This window comes from Crassostrea angulata, chromosome 8 (assembly GCF_025612915.1).
Source record: "Crassostrea angulata isolate pt1a10 chromosome 8, ASM2561291v2, whole genome shotgun sequence".
Taxonomy (NCBI): Eukaryota; Metazoa; Mollusca; class Bivalvia; order Ostreida; family Ostreidae; genus Magallana; species Magallana angulata.
This window is the reverse complement of record NC_069118.1, coordinates 8235807-8252221: the sequence shown is the minus strand read 5'-3', so window position 1 is coordinate 8252221 and position 16415 is coordinate 8235807. Positions and strand designations below refer to the sequence as shown.

At 34.3% G+C, this 16415-nt stretch overlaps 2 protein-coding genes across 2 annotated transcripts in view; one reads left to right on the top strand and one right to left on the bottom strand.

The window, feature by feature from the left end:
• The window catches only part of LOC128159042 (uncharacterized), a 43949-nt gene extending 31987 nt beyond the window's left edge, over positions 1-11962 (bottom strand). Inside the window, exon 1 of the mRNA XM_052822082.1 lies at positions 11609-11962. Within this exon, the coding sequence (XP_052678042.1) occupies positions 11609-11651 (43 nt within the window). The 5' untranslated portion in view covers positions 11652-11962. The remainder of the gene's footprint in view (positions 1-11608) is intronic.
• Positions 10889-15980, top strand: LOC128159035 (testin-like). Its single transcript, XM_052822071.1, has 7 exons — positions 10889-11125; positions 12467-12555; positions 12673-12973; positions 13327-13554; positions 14384-14599; positions 14884-15042; positions 15510-15980. The coding sequence occupies exons 1-7, from the start codon at positions 10973-10975 to the stop codon at positions 15738-15740; spliced, it is 1377 nt and encodes a 458-aa protein (XP_052678031.1). The 5' UTR covers positions 10889-10972; the 3' UTR covers positions 15741-15980.
• The last annotated feature ends 435 nt before the right edge of the window (positions 15981-16415 follow it).

Genomic DNA, 16415 nt, shown 5'->3' with positions numbered 1-16415 from the left:
TCCTTTTGTGAGTATGCAGCAAATTTACCTCTTATCTAGTATATTGGGCTATGTCCGAACGAATATGATTTATATATTTGAATGATGGAGATCAATGTATAATATATTTCAACTGCATGGCTTATTGCAAATATGATGTGAAAAAAGGATAAGTTATGTTTATAAAAAAATGATCTTTTAGAAGATCAGTGCGAGAAAATTAACCAACATCCTAATGCTTATTTTTCAGTTTATAATAATTTGATGTTCGTTAATGTTAATATCCTTTTATTGAAGTGATTTATTTGATTAGAATACGAAAAGAGGGTTACTGCTGAAATACATAGATTCATTAACATTACATACCAATGGAGAAATTATTGTTCGACCAGCTCGTTTTTTTTTTCAGTAACACTGCATGTACTTATACAGAACATATTTCTTTTTCCGATCTTAAATGTTTACCCAAAGTTGCTGAATATCATATGTTTTGGAAGGAAAATGAGGGGTAGGGGACCTTCTTCTTGTAACCAATTAAATGATGCACTAGTATTTGACCTGTATCTTTGGTTAAACCCCACCTCCACCCCCATCCTCGTTTTAAATACGTTAAATTAGGGTCTTCCGTTTCCGACGGAAGACCCTCTTGTTATTCTATTGTTTCTTTTTAGGGTCTTCCGTTTCCAACGGAAGACCCTCTTGTTATTCTACGGTTTCTTTTTCTTTATTAGGGTCTTCCGTTTCCAACGAAAGACCCTCTTGTTATTCTACGGTTTCTTTTTCTTTATTAGGGTCTTCCGTCTTCAGCGGAAGACCCTCTTGTTATTCTTCGGTTTCTTTTTATTATTATACTTTTTCTTTTTTTTTCTGACTCCTTCTCGGCTTCATAACTCAAAAAGTTTCCAACCGATTTTGATGAAACTTTCAGAGATAATGTAAAACTATTATAGCTCAAAGATATTAAAGTTAACTTAACAACGTCACTTCCGTTTTGTACGTAACGTCATTTTTAAAATTTTAAAAAAGTCATTTTGTCCGCGGCGTTTCTCAAAAAAGTTTAAAGAAAGAGGCTTGAAATTTTCAATGGTTATGATTTGGTCGATTTACCTCTGTAATAAGGCTCGAAATGAAAATCTGTCACTTCCGGTCGAAACCGGAAGTGAAACAAATTTTTCGAAAAAATGAATTTTCTGATCAAATCAAAAATGAATATGTCTTTTGTAGAGCTTATTAAACTGAATCTAACACTGAAAGCCTTTTAAAAATCGGACGATGCATTACAGAGATATCGGGGTTTAAAAATTGATTTTTCCGGAAATTTTGATTCCGCGTCCTTGGTTTAAAAAATAGCGTTATGTTTAAAGTAAAATTAACTCGTACCAAAAATAATTGTTAAGTCGTACTTGAACACATTCGGATTTTTTTTGTTAAGTCGTTCTTAAAATCAGAAAGGTTTTTGTTAAGTCGTACTTAAAATCATTCGGGTTTTGTTAAGTCGTACCAGGAATAATTCGATTTTTTCATCTTTTTATTTTATTTACTCTTGTTATTGGTTTAAGAGCTCTGCTTCTTACAGGAACTTCCAGCTTTACTTCCGACATTAACGGAAGACCCACTCGTTGCTTTGCAACGAGCTTTGCTCTAGTTCTTATTATTCTTTTTTTTCTTTTTCTGACTTTTTTGGAGCGTCATTTCTCAAAAACTACTCAACCGATTTGCACGAAATTTTTAGGAGTATCAGAACAACGTCGTCGCTACATATTATTAAATTTTCGAATGCTGACGTCACTTCCGGTTTAAGATATAGACGATTTTGTAAATTTTTAAGGGTCATATTGTCCACGCATCTCCTCCGAAACTAATCACGGTAGAAACTTAAAATTTTCTGGGATTGTAGATGAATGTCTGTAGATGTACCCCCATGCTTCCAATTATGAAAAATGCTCAAGGCCTTGAAGCTCGCCTGAACCTGAAAATTAGCACCAATTTTTTTCACGAAATTTTTGCACATTTTCTGTAATTCCTTTCCATGTGTAAATATTTTGTTAAAACATGTAATGCAAAAGTTGTTCTAAATTACAAGGGCTTTCATTTGATATCAAGAAAAAGGGGCTGGCCCCTCAAATTAGGGGCCAAGAGGGCTCTAATGTCTTCATACAATAAGTCTTTACTGAAAAATAATTTGTTATTAATTATAGAAGCAAAAATGTTCATTGTACAGCTGTTTATCTATACAGTACCATACCTAAGTCATATATTACGTAATCAGGGGTTTCAAGGGGCCAGAATTCAAAACTTTGATAATTAATATCTGAAAAAGGAGAAATATTTTGAAAAGCAATGTAGAACAAAAATTTTTCAAAATAATTTTCTTAATAATATGATACCAAAAATTTTGTTGTTAGTGGTCCCAGTAAGGGGTTAAAGGGTCGGCCCCTAAAACACAGTTGTTTAGATATCTCGAGAACGGTTTACAATTCGTGAACACTTGTAGAACAAAATATGTTTATATTAGCGAGACCTTTTATTTGATATCAAGAAAAAGGGGCTGACCCCTCAAATTAGGGGCCAGAAGGGCTACTAAGTGTTTTTATAATAACTCTTTTCTGACCAATAATTTGATATTAATCATAAAGCAGCAAATGAGCTTTTATTAAGCTAAATTTAAAACTGAAATCCGTTTTAAGATCGGACGATGCTTTGCAGAGAAATCGGGGTTTAAAAATTGATTTTTCCGGAAATTTTGTTTCCGCGTCCTTGGTTTAAAAAATAGCGTAATGTTTAAAGTAAAATTAACTCTTACCAAAAATAATTGTTAAGTCGTACTTGAACACATTCCGAATTTTTTGTTAAGTCGTTCTTAAAATCAAAAAGGTTTTTGTTAGTTCGCACTTAAAATTATTCGGATTTTGTTAAGTCGTACCAGGAATAAATCGATTTTTTTCATCTTTTTATTTCAGTTACTCTTCTTATTGGTTTGAACACTCTGCTTCTTACAGGACTCCCAGCTTTACTTCCGGCATTAACGGAAGACCCACTCGTTGCTTTGCAACGAGCTTTGCTCTAGTTATTCTTTTTTTTTTCTTTTTCTGACTTTTTTGGAGCGCTATTTCTCAAAAACTATACAACCAATATGCACAAAATTTTTAGGACTGATAAAGCATGATCGGTGCTACATATTATTAAATTTTCAAATGATGACGTCACTTCCGGTTTCAGATATTGACGATTTTGTAAATTTTTAAGGGTCATTTTGTCCACGCATCTCCTCCAAAACTAATCAAGATAGAAGCTTGAAATTTTCAGGGATTGTAGATGAATGTATGTAGATGTACCCCCATGCTTCCAATTATGAAAATTGCTCAAGGCCTCGAAGCTCGCCGGAACCTGAAAATTAGCACCAAATTTGTTCACGAAATTTTCGCACATTTTCTGTAATATCTTTTGATGTATGAATATTTTGTAAACAAATGTAATGCAAAAGTTGTTTAATTTTGCAAGACCTTAAATTTGATATCAAGAAAAAGGGGCTGGCCCCTCAAATTAGGGGCCAAGATGGCTCTAAAGTCTTCTTACAATAACTCTTTACTGAACAATATTTTGTTATAAATTATAAAAGCAAAAATGTTTACTGTACAGCTTTTTATCTATTCAGTACAATACCTTAGTCATATGTAACGTAATTAGGGATTTCAAGGGGCCAGAAGTTGAAAACTTTGATCATTAATATCAGAAAAAGGAGAAATATTTTGAATAGCACTGTAGAACAAAAGTTGTTTAAAATAATGTTCTCAACAATACGAAAACTAAAATTTTGTTGTTGGTGGCCCCGGTAAGGAGTTTAAGGGTCGGCCCCTAAAACACAATTATACAGATATCTTGAGAAAGGTTAACAATTTGTGAACACTTGTTGAACAAAATATGTTTATATTTGCAAGACCTTTAATTTGATATCAAGAAAAAGGGGCTGGCCCCTCATATTAGGGGCCAAGGGGGCTCTAAAGTCTTTTTATAATAACTCTTTACTGAACAATATTTTGTTATTAATTATAGAAGCAAAAATGCTCATTGTACAGCTGTTTATCTATACAGTATCATACTTAAGTCATATGTTACGTAATTAGGGGTTTCAAGGGGCCAGAAGTTGAAAACTTTGATCATTAATATCTGAAAAAGGAGAAATATTTTGAAAAGCAATGTAGAACAAAAGTTGTTCAAAATATTGTTCGTAACAAAATGATACCAAAAATGTTGTTGTTAGTAGTGGCCCCGATAAGGGGTTAAAGGGTCAGCCCCTAAAACACAGTTGTTTAGATATCTCGATAATGTTTTACAATTTGTGAACACTTGTAGAACAAAATATGTTTAAATTAGCGAATCCTTTTATTTGATATCAAGAAAAAGGGGCTGACCCCTCAAATAAGGGGCCAGAAGGGCTATTAAGTCTTTTTATAATAACTTTTTTCTCACCAATAATTTGATATTAATCATAAAGCAACAAAGAAGCTTTTTTAATGCTTAATTTTAAACTGAAATCCGTTTTAAAATCGGACGATGCATTACAATAATATTGGGATTTAAAATTGAGTTTTCCGGAAATTTTGATTCCACGTTCTTGGATAAGAAAATAGCGTTATGTTCAAAGTAAAATTAACTCGTACCAAAAATAATTGTTAAGTCGTACTTGAACACATTCGGATTTTTTTGTTAAGTCGTTTTTGAAATCAGAAAGGTTTTTGTTAATTCGTACTTAAAATCATTTGGATTTTGTTAAGTAGTACCAGGAATAATTCGATTTTTTTCATCTTTTTATTATCATTACTCTTGTTATTGGTTTAAGAGCTCTGCTTCTTACAGGAACTTCCAGCATTACTTCCGACATTAGCGGAAGACCCACTCGTTGCTTTGCAACGAGCTTTGCTCTAGTCCTTATTATTATTAGGGTCTTCCGTTTCCAACGGAAGACCCTCTTGTTATTCTACGGTTTCTTTTTCTTTATTATTAGGGTCTTCCGTTTCCAACGGAAGACCCTCTTGTTATTCTACGGTTTCTTTTTATTATTATTCTACATTTTTCCTCTGACATTTTTCGAGAGCTATATCTCAAAAACTATTTGATCGGTTTTCACCAAATTGACAGGACTGATAGAACATAAAACATGCTTGCGAATGTAAAATTTTGAGCTGATGAGGTCACATCCGGTTTGAGATTTTGAGGATTTTGTGAATTTTTAAGGACCATTTTGTCCACGTAACTCCTCTGAAACTAAAGGGTATAGAAAAGTGAAACTTTCAGGAATATGTAGATAAATGTCTGTAGATGATCCTCTGTATTTGACATTGTGGAAAATGCGCACGGCGCCGAAGCTCGCCCGAGGTCAAAAATTGGCACCAAAATTTTTGGCAAAATTTTAACACGTTTTGCAAAATATCTTTTAACCTGTTGATAATTTGTTAAAACATGTAATGCAAAAGTTGTTAAGATTTACACGAGCTTTTGTTTTGTTTTAATAAAAAGGGGCTGGCCCTTTTAATTAGGGGCCAGGAGGGCTCTAAAGTCTTTTAATTTTAACTCTTAACTGAGCAATAATTTGTCATTAATTATAGAAGCAAAAATGTTCAGTGTACAGCTGTTGATCTACACAGTACTTATTTTAAACATTTGTTACGTAATTAGGGGTTTCAAGGAGCCAGAAGACCAACACTTTGATCATTAATATCTTAAAAAGGAGAAATATTTTGAAAGGCAATGTTGAACAAAAGTTGCTTAAAATAATGTTCTTTAGAACATGGTACCTTAAAATTTATGGTTTGTGGCCCCAGTAAGGAGTTTAAGGGTCGGCCTCTAAAACACTGTTGTCAAGATATCTCCAAATCGGTCAACAATTTCTGAACACTTATTAAACAAAATATGTTTATATTAATAAGATCTTTTATTTAATATTAAGAAAAAGGGACTAGCCCCTCAAATTAGGGGCCAAGAGCGCTCTAAAATCTTTATATAATAACTCTTTACTGAAAAATAATTTGTTATTATTTATAGAAGCAAAAATGTTCATTGTACAGCTGTTTATCTATTCTGGACCATACTAAAGTCATATGTTACATTATTAGGGGTTTGAAGGGGCCAGAAGTCCAAAACTTTGATCAATATTATCTTGAAAAGGAGAAATATTTTGAAAAACATTGTATAACAAAAGTTGCTGAAAATAATGTTGTGAACAATGTGATACCTAAACATTTTTCGTTGGTGGCCCCAGTAAGGAGTTGACGGGTCGGCCCCTAAAGCACAGTTGTTCCGATATCTCTATAACGGTTAATAATTCGTGAACACTTGTTGAATAAAATATGTTTATATTTGCGAGACCTTTAATTTGATATCAAGAAAAAGGGGCTGACCCTTCAAATTAGGGGCCAGGAGGGCTATGCTACAAAGTCTTTTTATAGTAACCTTTTTTAGAGCGATAATTTGTTATTAATCATAAAAGCAAAAATAAAAGCTTATTAAGTTTAATGTAAAACTGAAATCCGTTTTAAAATCGGCCGATGCATTACAAAGATATAGGTGTTTGAAAATTGACTTTTCTGGAAATTTTGATTCCACATTCTTGGTAAAGAAAAGAATGTTATGTTCATAGTTTAATTAACTCGTACCTAAAATATATCGATAATTGTTAAATCGTACTTAAACACATTCGGATTTGTATTTGCTAAGTCGTTCTTGAAATTGATAATGTTATTGCTAATTCGTACCTAGAATCATTTTGATTTTGTGAACTCGTACCAAAAATAATTCGATTTTTTATCTTTTTGTTTTATTTACTTATACTTATTGGTTTAGGAACTCTGCTTCTTAGAGACAGTTTTAGCTTTACCTTCGACATTATCGGAAGACCCACTCGTTGCTTTGCAACGAGCTTTGCTCTAGTTCTTTTTTTTCTTTTTCTGACTTTTTCGGAGCGCTATTTCTCAAAAACGACACAACCGACATGCACAAAATTTTCAGGACTGATAAAGCATGATCGGTGCTATATATTATAAAATTTTCAAATGATGACGTCACTTCCGGTTTCAGATATTGACGTTTTTGTAAATTTTTAAGGGTCATTTTGTCCACGCATCTCCTCCAAAACTAATCAAGATAGAAGCTTGAAATTTTCAGGGATTGTAGATCAATGTATGTAGATGTACCCCCATGCTTCCAATTATGAAAATTGCTCAAGGCCTCAAAGCTCGCCGGAACCTGAAAATTAGCACCAAATTTTTCACGAAATTTTCGCACATTTTCTGTAATATCTTTTGATGTATAAATATTTTGTTAAAACATGTAATGCAAAAGTTGTTTAATTTTGCAAGACCTTTAATTTGATATCAAGAAAAAGGGGCTGGCCCCTCAAATTAGGGGCCAAAATGGCTCTAAAGTATTCTTACAATAACTCTTTACTGAACAATATTTTGTTATTAATTATAGAAGCAAAAATGTTCACTGTACAGCTGTTTATCTATTCAGTACAATACCTTAGTCATATGTTACGTAATTAGGGGTTTCAAGGGGCCAGAAAGTGAAAAATTTGATCATTAATATCAGAAAAAGGAGAAATATTTTGAATAGCACTGTAGAACAAAAGTTGCTTAAAATAATGTTCTCAACAATACGAATACTAAAATTTTGTTGTTGGTGGCCCCGGGATGGAGTTTAAGGGTCGGCCCCTAAAACATATTTATACAGATATCTTGAGAAAGGTTAACAATTCCTGAACACTTGTTGAACAAAATATGTTTATATTTGCAAGACCTTTTATTTGATATCAAGAAAAAGGGGCTGGCCCCTCAAATTAGGGGCCAAGATGGCTCTAAAGTATTCTTACAATAACTCTTTACTGAACAATATTTTGTTATTAATTATCGAAGCAAAAATGCTCATTGTACAGCTGTTTATCTATACAGTACAATACCTTAGTCATATGTTACGTAATTAGGGGTTTCAAGGGGCCAGAAGTTGAAAAATTTGATCATTAATATCAGAAAAAGGAGAAATATTTTGAATAGCACTGTAGAACAAAAGTTGTTCAAAATAATGTTCTTAACAAAATGATACCAAAAATGTTGTTGTTAGTGGCCCCGATAAGGGGTTAAAGGGTCAGCCCCTAAAACACAGTTGTTTAGATATCTCGATAAAGTTTTACAATTTGTGAACACTTGTAGAATACAATATGTTTTATAGCAAGACCTTTTATTTGATATCAAGAAAAAGGGGCTGACCCCTCAAATTAGGGGCTTGAAAGGCTATTAAGTCTTTTTATAATAACTCTTTTCTCACAAATAATTTGATATTAATCATAAAGCAACAACGAAGCTTTTTTATGCTTAATTTTAAACTAAAATCCGTTTTAAAATCGGACGATGCATTACAATTATATTGGGATTTAAAAATTGAGTTTTCCGGAAATTTTGATTCCACGTTCTTGGTTAAGAAAATAGCGTTATGTTCAAAGTAAAATTAACTCGTGCCAAAAATAATTGTTAAGTCGTACTTGAACACATTCGGATTTTTTGGTTAAGTCGTTCTTTAAAACAGAAAGGTTTTTGTTAATTCGTACTTAAAATCATTCGGATTTTGTTATGTCGTACCAGGAATAATTCGATTTTTTTCATCTTTTTATTATCGTTACTCTTGTTATTGGTTTAAGAGCTCTGCTTCTTACAGTAACATCCAGCGTTACTTCTGACATTAACGGAAGACCCACTCGTTGCTTTGCAACGAGCTTTGCTCTAGTTTTATTTTTTATTATTTTTTTTTCTGACTTTTTTCGAACGCTATTTCTCGTGAACTACACGACCGATTTGCATGAAATTTACAGGACGTATTGAGCATTAAAAGTATTTGATATTATAAAATTTCTGGCTGATGACGTCACTTCCAGTTTGAGATTTTGAGGATTTAGTGAATTTTTAAGGACCATTTTGTCCACGTAACTTCTCAAAAACTAATTGCGATAGAAACGTGAAACTTTCAGGGATAGTAGATGAATGTCTGTAGATGATCCTATTTATTTGATATTTTGAAAATTGCGCAAGGCGGCGAAGCTCGCCCGAGCTTAAAAATTGGCACCAATTTTTTTCACGAAATTTTCGCACATTATCGGCCCTACCTTTTAATGTGTAAATAGTTTGATAAGACATGTAATGCAAAAGTTGTTAAGATTATCTAGGACTTGCGTTTGATTTCAAGAAAAAGGGGCTGGCCCCTCAAATAAGGGGCCAAGAGGGCTCTAAAGTCTTTTTGCAATAACTCTTTACTGAAAAATAACTTGTTATCAATTATAGAACCAAAACTGTTCATTGTACATCTGTTTATCTATACAGTACCATGCCAGAGTCATATGTTACGTAATTAGGGGTTTCAAGGGGCCAGAAGTTCAAAACTTTGATCCCTTGTATCTAGAAAAGGAGAAATATTTTGATAAGCATTATAAAACAAACAATGCTTAGAATAATGTTCTTAACAATATGCTACCTTAAATTTTTTTGGTGGCCCCAGTAAGGATTTCAAGGGTCAGCCCCTTAAACACATTTGTTCAGAGATCTTTAGAACGGTCAACAATTTCTGAACACTTGTTGAACAAAACGTGTTTATATTTACAATACCTTTTATTTAATATCAAGAAATAAGGGCTGGCCCCTCAAATAAGGGGCCAAGAGGGCCTTAAAGTCTTTTTATAATAAATCTTTACTGAAAAATAATTTGTTATCAATTATAGAACCAAAAATGTTCATTGTACATCTGTTCATCTATACCTAACCATACCTAAGTCATATGATACGTAATTAGGGGTTTCAAGGGGCCAGATGTCTAAAACTTTGATCATCCATATCTAGAAAAGGAGAAATATTTTTAAAAGCCTTGTAGAAGAAAAGTTGCTCAAAATAATGTTCAAAACGATATGGGATCTATAAATATTTTGTTGGTGGCCCTGGTAAGGAGTTTAAGGGTCGGCCCCTAAAACACAGTTCTACGAATATCTCTAGAACAGTTAACAATTCGTGAATACTTGTTGAACAAAATATGTATATTTTCACAAGACCTTTCATTTGATATCAAGAAAAAGGGGCTGACCCCTCAAACTAGGGGCCAACATGGCTACAAAGTCTTTTCATTATAACTTATTTTTTAGCGATAATTTGTTATTAATCACAATAACAGAAAATAAGAGCTTATTATTCATAATTCAAAACTGAAATCCGTTCTAAAATCGGACGATGCAATGCAGAGATATAGGGGTTTAAAAATTGATTTTTCCGGAAATTCTGATTCCACATTCTTGGTTAAGAAAATAGTTTTATGTTCAGAGTTAAATTAACTCGTACCTAAATTATTCGCTAATTGATAAATCTTACTTTTACAGATTCGGATTTGTATTTGCTAAGTCGTTCTTAAAATCGATAAGGTTTGTTAATTCGTACTTGGTATCATTCGGATTTTTATTAACTCGTACCAAGAATAATTCGATTTCTTTGGTCTTAGTTTCTTATGTTTTTTGGTTTAAGAACTCTGCTTCGTACAGGAACTTCTAGCTTTACTTTCGACATTACCGGAAGACCCACTCGTTGCTTTGCAACGAGCTTTGCTCTAGTTATTTTTTTTTTCTATTTTTTTCAGTTGGTTAACTTGGTCCAAAATTTAACGCACTTGAAAAATTTTCAAAGTACGTTGATATTGTCCAAAATTTAACGCACTTTGCAAAAAATTGTCAAAGTGCGTAATTTTTTCAAAGTGCGTTGCCACAGGCGCTGTTGTACAACAAATACGTTAGAAATTGGTGGGATTCGTATCATTCTGAAGTTCGTCTAAAAATCATCTGATTAAATTTTCGCTATGAAAACGTAGCTAAGTTCGAACAGTATAAATACTCATCATTAGATCTACTGTTTGGGCATACAGTATGTGCTGTGCTATAGCTTGAGTGCACGTGTATATATTCCCTTCGAATTAGATGTTTTTCGGCGCATGCTCTTCAGTGATTGAAAATATTTGTTGTTATCTGCTGTGTGTGTTTAATAGTAGGAGAAAATTGTTCACAGATGCTCGTGGATTTTATCATTTTGAATTTACAATGGCGTATGGACCAGTTCCTGTGAATAGAAAGGTAAAACTGACACTCCTGTGATGATTCACACAATTGTTTGAATCCAATTGCTTAGATGATGTTGACGTTTTGTATGAATTAACCAATATCTCGAATTGGGATACAGAGGGGGGAAGCATGAAAAATTGAATATATACGTGCTATTTTCCCCCAAAAGAGAAATAATGAAAATCACTGTTTTCATGCAGATCTAAAAAACCAAGGCATCTAAACTTAATAATAGTCAGTCTGTGTCTGTCATGAAACAGCGTTCTCACTTGTTTTCCCATGCAAGGCATATGCTGGCCTTAATTTTACTTCGTAGTTACCATGCGATCTAGTTGGATCATCCGTCTTGATTTTTATGATTTCATTTCGTATTTGAATACATGTAGTTTCAGCATTATTCAGATACATAAAATGATACGCAAAATGTCTGTTAAGCAGGTTACCGGGTATATAACAAATCTTAATATAAGTATGCTTTACAAATTTTGTACATACGTAACATATAGTAAAAATGACTCAGCAAATTCATCAAAGCCATGAATACGACTTCTCATCAGTTGTCCGTTTGTTTTGATAGTACTCCGCACTTGCCTGATAACCGCCAATAAACAACTCACTCCGCCCTGCTGATAAATTTTGTTTACTTTGCCCTGTGTGGGAGGCTTTCGGCAGCAGAGTTTTGTTACAGCGAGAGCTTGTCTTGCAGATAAAGAACTCGAAATCGTCTGAGAAATTATCCCTAAGTTCTTTAAGAAAATCACAAGAATCGTTTTGCAGCGTTTGAGATATCAGATAAGGCGTGCGATGGTTCGGTGCATCAATCTTCGTACAGATAACCGTTACGGTAACGTTGTTATATGTTATGTGTGGAAGCTGGTCCAACAGTTAACTTTATATACATCACTGTAACGTGCGGACAGACCGGTAAATTACATTGTTTTAAGGATACTGATTGGTCAACAAATTAACCATGATATCTGCCGTAAACTTAACATGATATTTTCGGGCCATAACTAATAGCAGTTAAGTTAAGGTAAAAGGACCACATATTTTAGATTAAAATTTGAACATTTCCTATAATCTCTATAAACTAAGAGTTCTTCATCTGAAGGAGGCAAATATAGCCTAAAAATGACCAAGACCATCCATCCCTCTTAACATTAATTCCTAACCATTACATGTACATATGTTGTATGTAAAGCCGAGTATATGAATATATTGTACTAATGGTTTGAATGTGCTTTCACTAATTGAACTTTGGGTATGGTAAATATCTCAACTATGAACTAAATTGAATATAATCTCTGCACTTTATGTAGTTAATGTAACAAAATTAATTTCCTTCTTATCTAGGTAGAATTTCGGATCCCTCTGATCCCCAAGTATCAGCGCTGTCTGAGATGTGGAGACGATTGCCCGGGTCTCGAGCTTCATTACTGGAGGTATAGAGTATTGATCAGAACCCAGAAAGATCAGCATGTTTTGATTTAATGCGCTTCTCTTAAAGATTTATCTCTTTCCAACATCGGTTAGAAAGTTCTTCTTGTATTACACCTTAGAAAAATATGCAAACACTGCCGCTGCTCTAGAGAGGACCACGATCTCCATGGAAACGAGAGCGATGATGGTCAGCCAATCGGAATGCTTCTTGATAGTATTCCTCGGCCCACGGGTAGTGTCCACGTGATCAGTGAACAGCGAATACCCGATACCCAAAACTGTGTTACCTCCATAACATCCAACAACTGTCGCGTGTCTGGGAGTACTGGGACAGCCTACGTTGATGACCCAAAAACACTGACTGATATACATGGGTCAGAAACAGACATTGTTCTATCGCGAGTCATTGCAGAAAATATAGTAAGTTACCAGTAACACACGAAACAAATCATAGACAACTTGTGCAAGACTATAAGTTTTAGAAATAAATACATGTAACTTCTTCTATATTATATTCATGTCGTGCTTAAAATGTATAAAGTATTGTGTTGATTTGAATTCTAACTTTAATACCATATACTTTCAAAGCTGATAATTCATTTATTTATGCTCGACAAATAACAAAATAAGTTAACATTCTGATCCCTGTTCGTTTGTTTGAAATAAGTTCTGTGGTAACCTTAAACCAATTTCGTTGCGGAGAGAAAATTGCGCAATTTGTTTATAAAAGATAATGGTATAGGTAATTCAGACACGTTTTGTACTTTGGCTAGCGATCACAGAAATACATCTCCATGATGCCGCCAGACAAACAGCTGTTCGCGGCCCAGCTGAGGAGGAGGCAGCTTCAAAAACAACTCCCCCTTCACGACCTTCACCCCAAGTTCTGCAGCAGTCTGACCGAGAGCGAACTCGCCAAGTTCCACAAGTTCTGTAACAAGCGACGGCTGAGGGCTGCCGGGGTGGGTCAGGTCATGGAAGTTAAAGAGGCGACCAACTTTGTACGTGGTGAAGTCATTACTTATAATTTGTCACTCACAACTAATACTTAAAAGCCGTTCATTTAGCCAACACCAAAAACCACTAAAACAATGTAAGCACGGAACAAGGAAGCTAAAACTAATCAAACATATTTTTCTAAATAAAATTACCATAAACCTGGTCTTTGAGCCCCCTCCCCTTTTTTCGTCAAACATAATGTAACATTTTCCCCATTTTCTGGATCTCACATGCTATAAGTTTTCATGGAAGCCTACACTATTTGCTGTGACTAAAGCCCCTTCCCTCCCATCCCACCAAGCTGTATGTCTTTCCGAATCTCAGGGTGTATGTACTCTAGATACTGTCTCGGCATGCTTAGAAATCTATCACTAAACATATGGTGAATTATCTGCTTCTCCGAGCGACTGAAACACGTGTCTTTGGCATCAGGAGCAGGAAGTGGGGGGGGGGGGTGTTTTACATGAAGTTACAACCAAACCTAAACCTAGTCCCTGCAAGAAACCAGATAATTAGTAGCTAAGATTTCAATGCAACAAGGTTTTCTGGTTTTGTTTGCTTATCATAACGATCGGATTTGTTTTGATGCCCAAAGAGAAATGTTTTTTTCATGGCTGCCTACGTGCTTCTTGGCATTTTAAAGAAAATACATATAGCTGAGTGAAATAAATTTGGAAACTTTTGCATTTTATGTCTGTTAATTCAATCAAATCATACTTTTTGATAATTTCTATTTCAAGTCTATGATACTGTAGTATTTATCCCTAATAGCCTTATCGGACTTATGATAATTATCTCACAATCAAGAATTAATGTGTCACTTTCTTGTAGCGATGTCATCGATGTATTAAAAACATAACATCCGGGGGATTCTGCGTCACGGCGGCTCATCTAGGGTCAGGCACGGGGTGGCACCCGGGCTGTTTCACCTGTGCTACCTGTAACGAGCTTTTGGTGGACATGATATACTTCTGTAGGAACGAGGAGATATACTGCGAGAGACACTACGCAGACACAATATATCCTCGCTGTGCGGCGTGCGACGAGGTACTGCAGTGCTTATACTAACTGTATAGATTCAAGTGAATTTGAATTGAATTTTCAAATCTGATTAGTTAATTGTTGAATTTATGATTGAATGTATAAATGACGAGATTTTGCTAAATTACTAATCTGATAAAAGTTCTGCATATACACATCAACAATGTCTTGAATCAAATCAAAAGCCTTGTGTAATTTAATTACTAAATTCTTGGTACATTTTATAAACCAAGAAAATTTTATTTAAACAAATTAACGAGCTTATTCTGGATTCATGTTGGTAATTGTAGATAATCCTTGCACGTGAATACACGCAAGCTGAGAAACAGACTTGGCACGTGGAACATTTCTGCTGCTGGAATTGTGATGCGCCCCTAGCGGGCCAGAGGTACATAGCAAAGGACGGCAACCCCTTCTGTATGATCTGCTTTGACACACTTTACAGCAAGGTGTGTGTACAACTATGCTTGGCTTTGCTTTATAATTTCTTAATGAGAGCTCTAGTTATTATATTCTTTAATTTAGGACACTTGCAATAGAAAAGATTGTATTCATTATTACAGTGCAGCTGCCAGTAGCATTAGAGTTTAAACTGTTTAATCGATCGATCTAAATCTTGAAATACATATCTTATATCATAAAGTCTAGATCGTGATACTTTTTTCATTGATTACCAATATTAGATAACAAATTAATCACGAATTTAGTTACAAGAAACAATATTTTATAATGATATATAATGGTTTATATTCTTAGAGTGATTTTCTTTTAGATTTTTTTGTGATATTTTTTCTTTGATGATATTGTTACTGAGCGTTGTTTAACAACCATTGAACTAAGTGCTTGCATATTAAGTATACAATATAAGTACGCGACTTTTCGTCATTTTTGTGATTTTTTCTTCATATTTTCTAAGTCTTGCAACTCGTGCAGAAGAACCATCACGGCGGACTCCCCCGGGCTTTCACACGGGGACTTCCACTGGCACGCCTGTCCCCACTGCTTCAGCTGTAGTGGGTGTGGCAGCAACCTCATCAACCAGCAGTTTTTGCTCAAGGACGGACAACTCTTCTGTTCCGTGGACTGTAAACAGAGAACGATGCTCAGCTGGACCCAGAACGGACTCCAAAACTTACACATTCACTGACCAAACGCAACTGTTTATCATATAGATTATATAGAATAAATGAAAAGGGACGCCATTGTGATACTATTTTTATAATGGAGGACGGGTTGTGCTCGATTGGAATTTAGTTTAGCAACACAGACAAGCTGAAGTCGGAATAATAAAGTCGAAAACAACTTCCGTTTGCCTGCATGAATTACATATTTATGACTAAGTTGTGATGAGCATCTGCTAAATAATGCAACGTATAAATAATAGAGAATAACAAAACCTCTACAACTACACAGCGTGTATTTTTTATTGCTAGTCTAGTTTGGAAAAATAGCAAAATCAGGGACATTATACAAACTCAAAAATTCTTAAGGCTGCTTTCGCACAGCGTTTTTTTTTTTAAATAAAGAACAGGTAGCTTGCAAGTCTATATTTACAGGAGGCTATACAGTTAATATTTTATGCAAAGGGAATAATTCTTGTGAAGGGTGGTTGCGCAAGGTATCAACCTTTCTACAGGTGTGAAGTTATTTGATAGGTATTGTTTATTCAATTTCCAAACTAGTCTGGGTTTAATTCAATATTTGCAAACCGAGACTCCACATATACACACATCTTTTTTGGAAATACAATACCTCCATCCAATTTCTAATATTTCACATTTTACCTTCCATATATCCCCTTGAAATTATCTAAAAATCTTGT

Coding starts and splice junctions, on each gene's coding strand:
- LOC128159035 (XM_052822071.1), top strand. CDS start 10,973: ATGTTTTTCGGCGCATGCTCTTCAGTGATTGAAAATATTTGTTGTTAT. Junction 12,974..13,326: donor GAGTCATTGCAGAAAATATA/GTAAGTTACCAG, acceptor TACTTTGGCTAG/CGATCACAGAAATACATCTC. Junction 15,043..15,509: donor TTGACACACTTTACAGCAAG/GTGTGTGTACAA, acceptor ATATTTTCTAAG/TCTTGCAACTCGTGCAGAAG.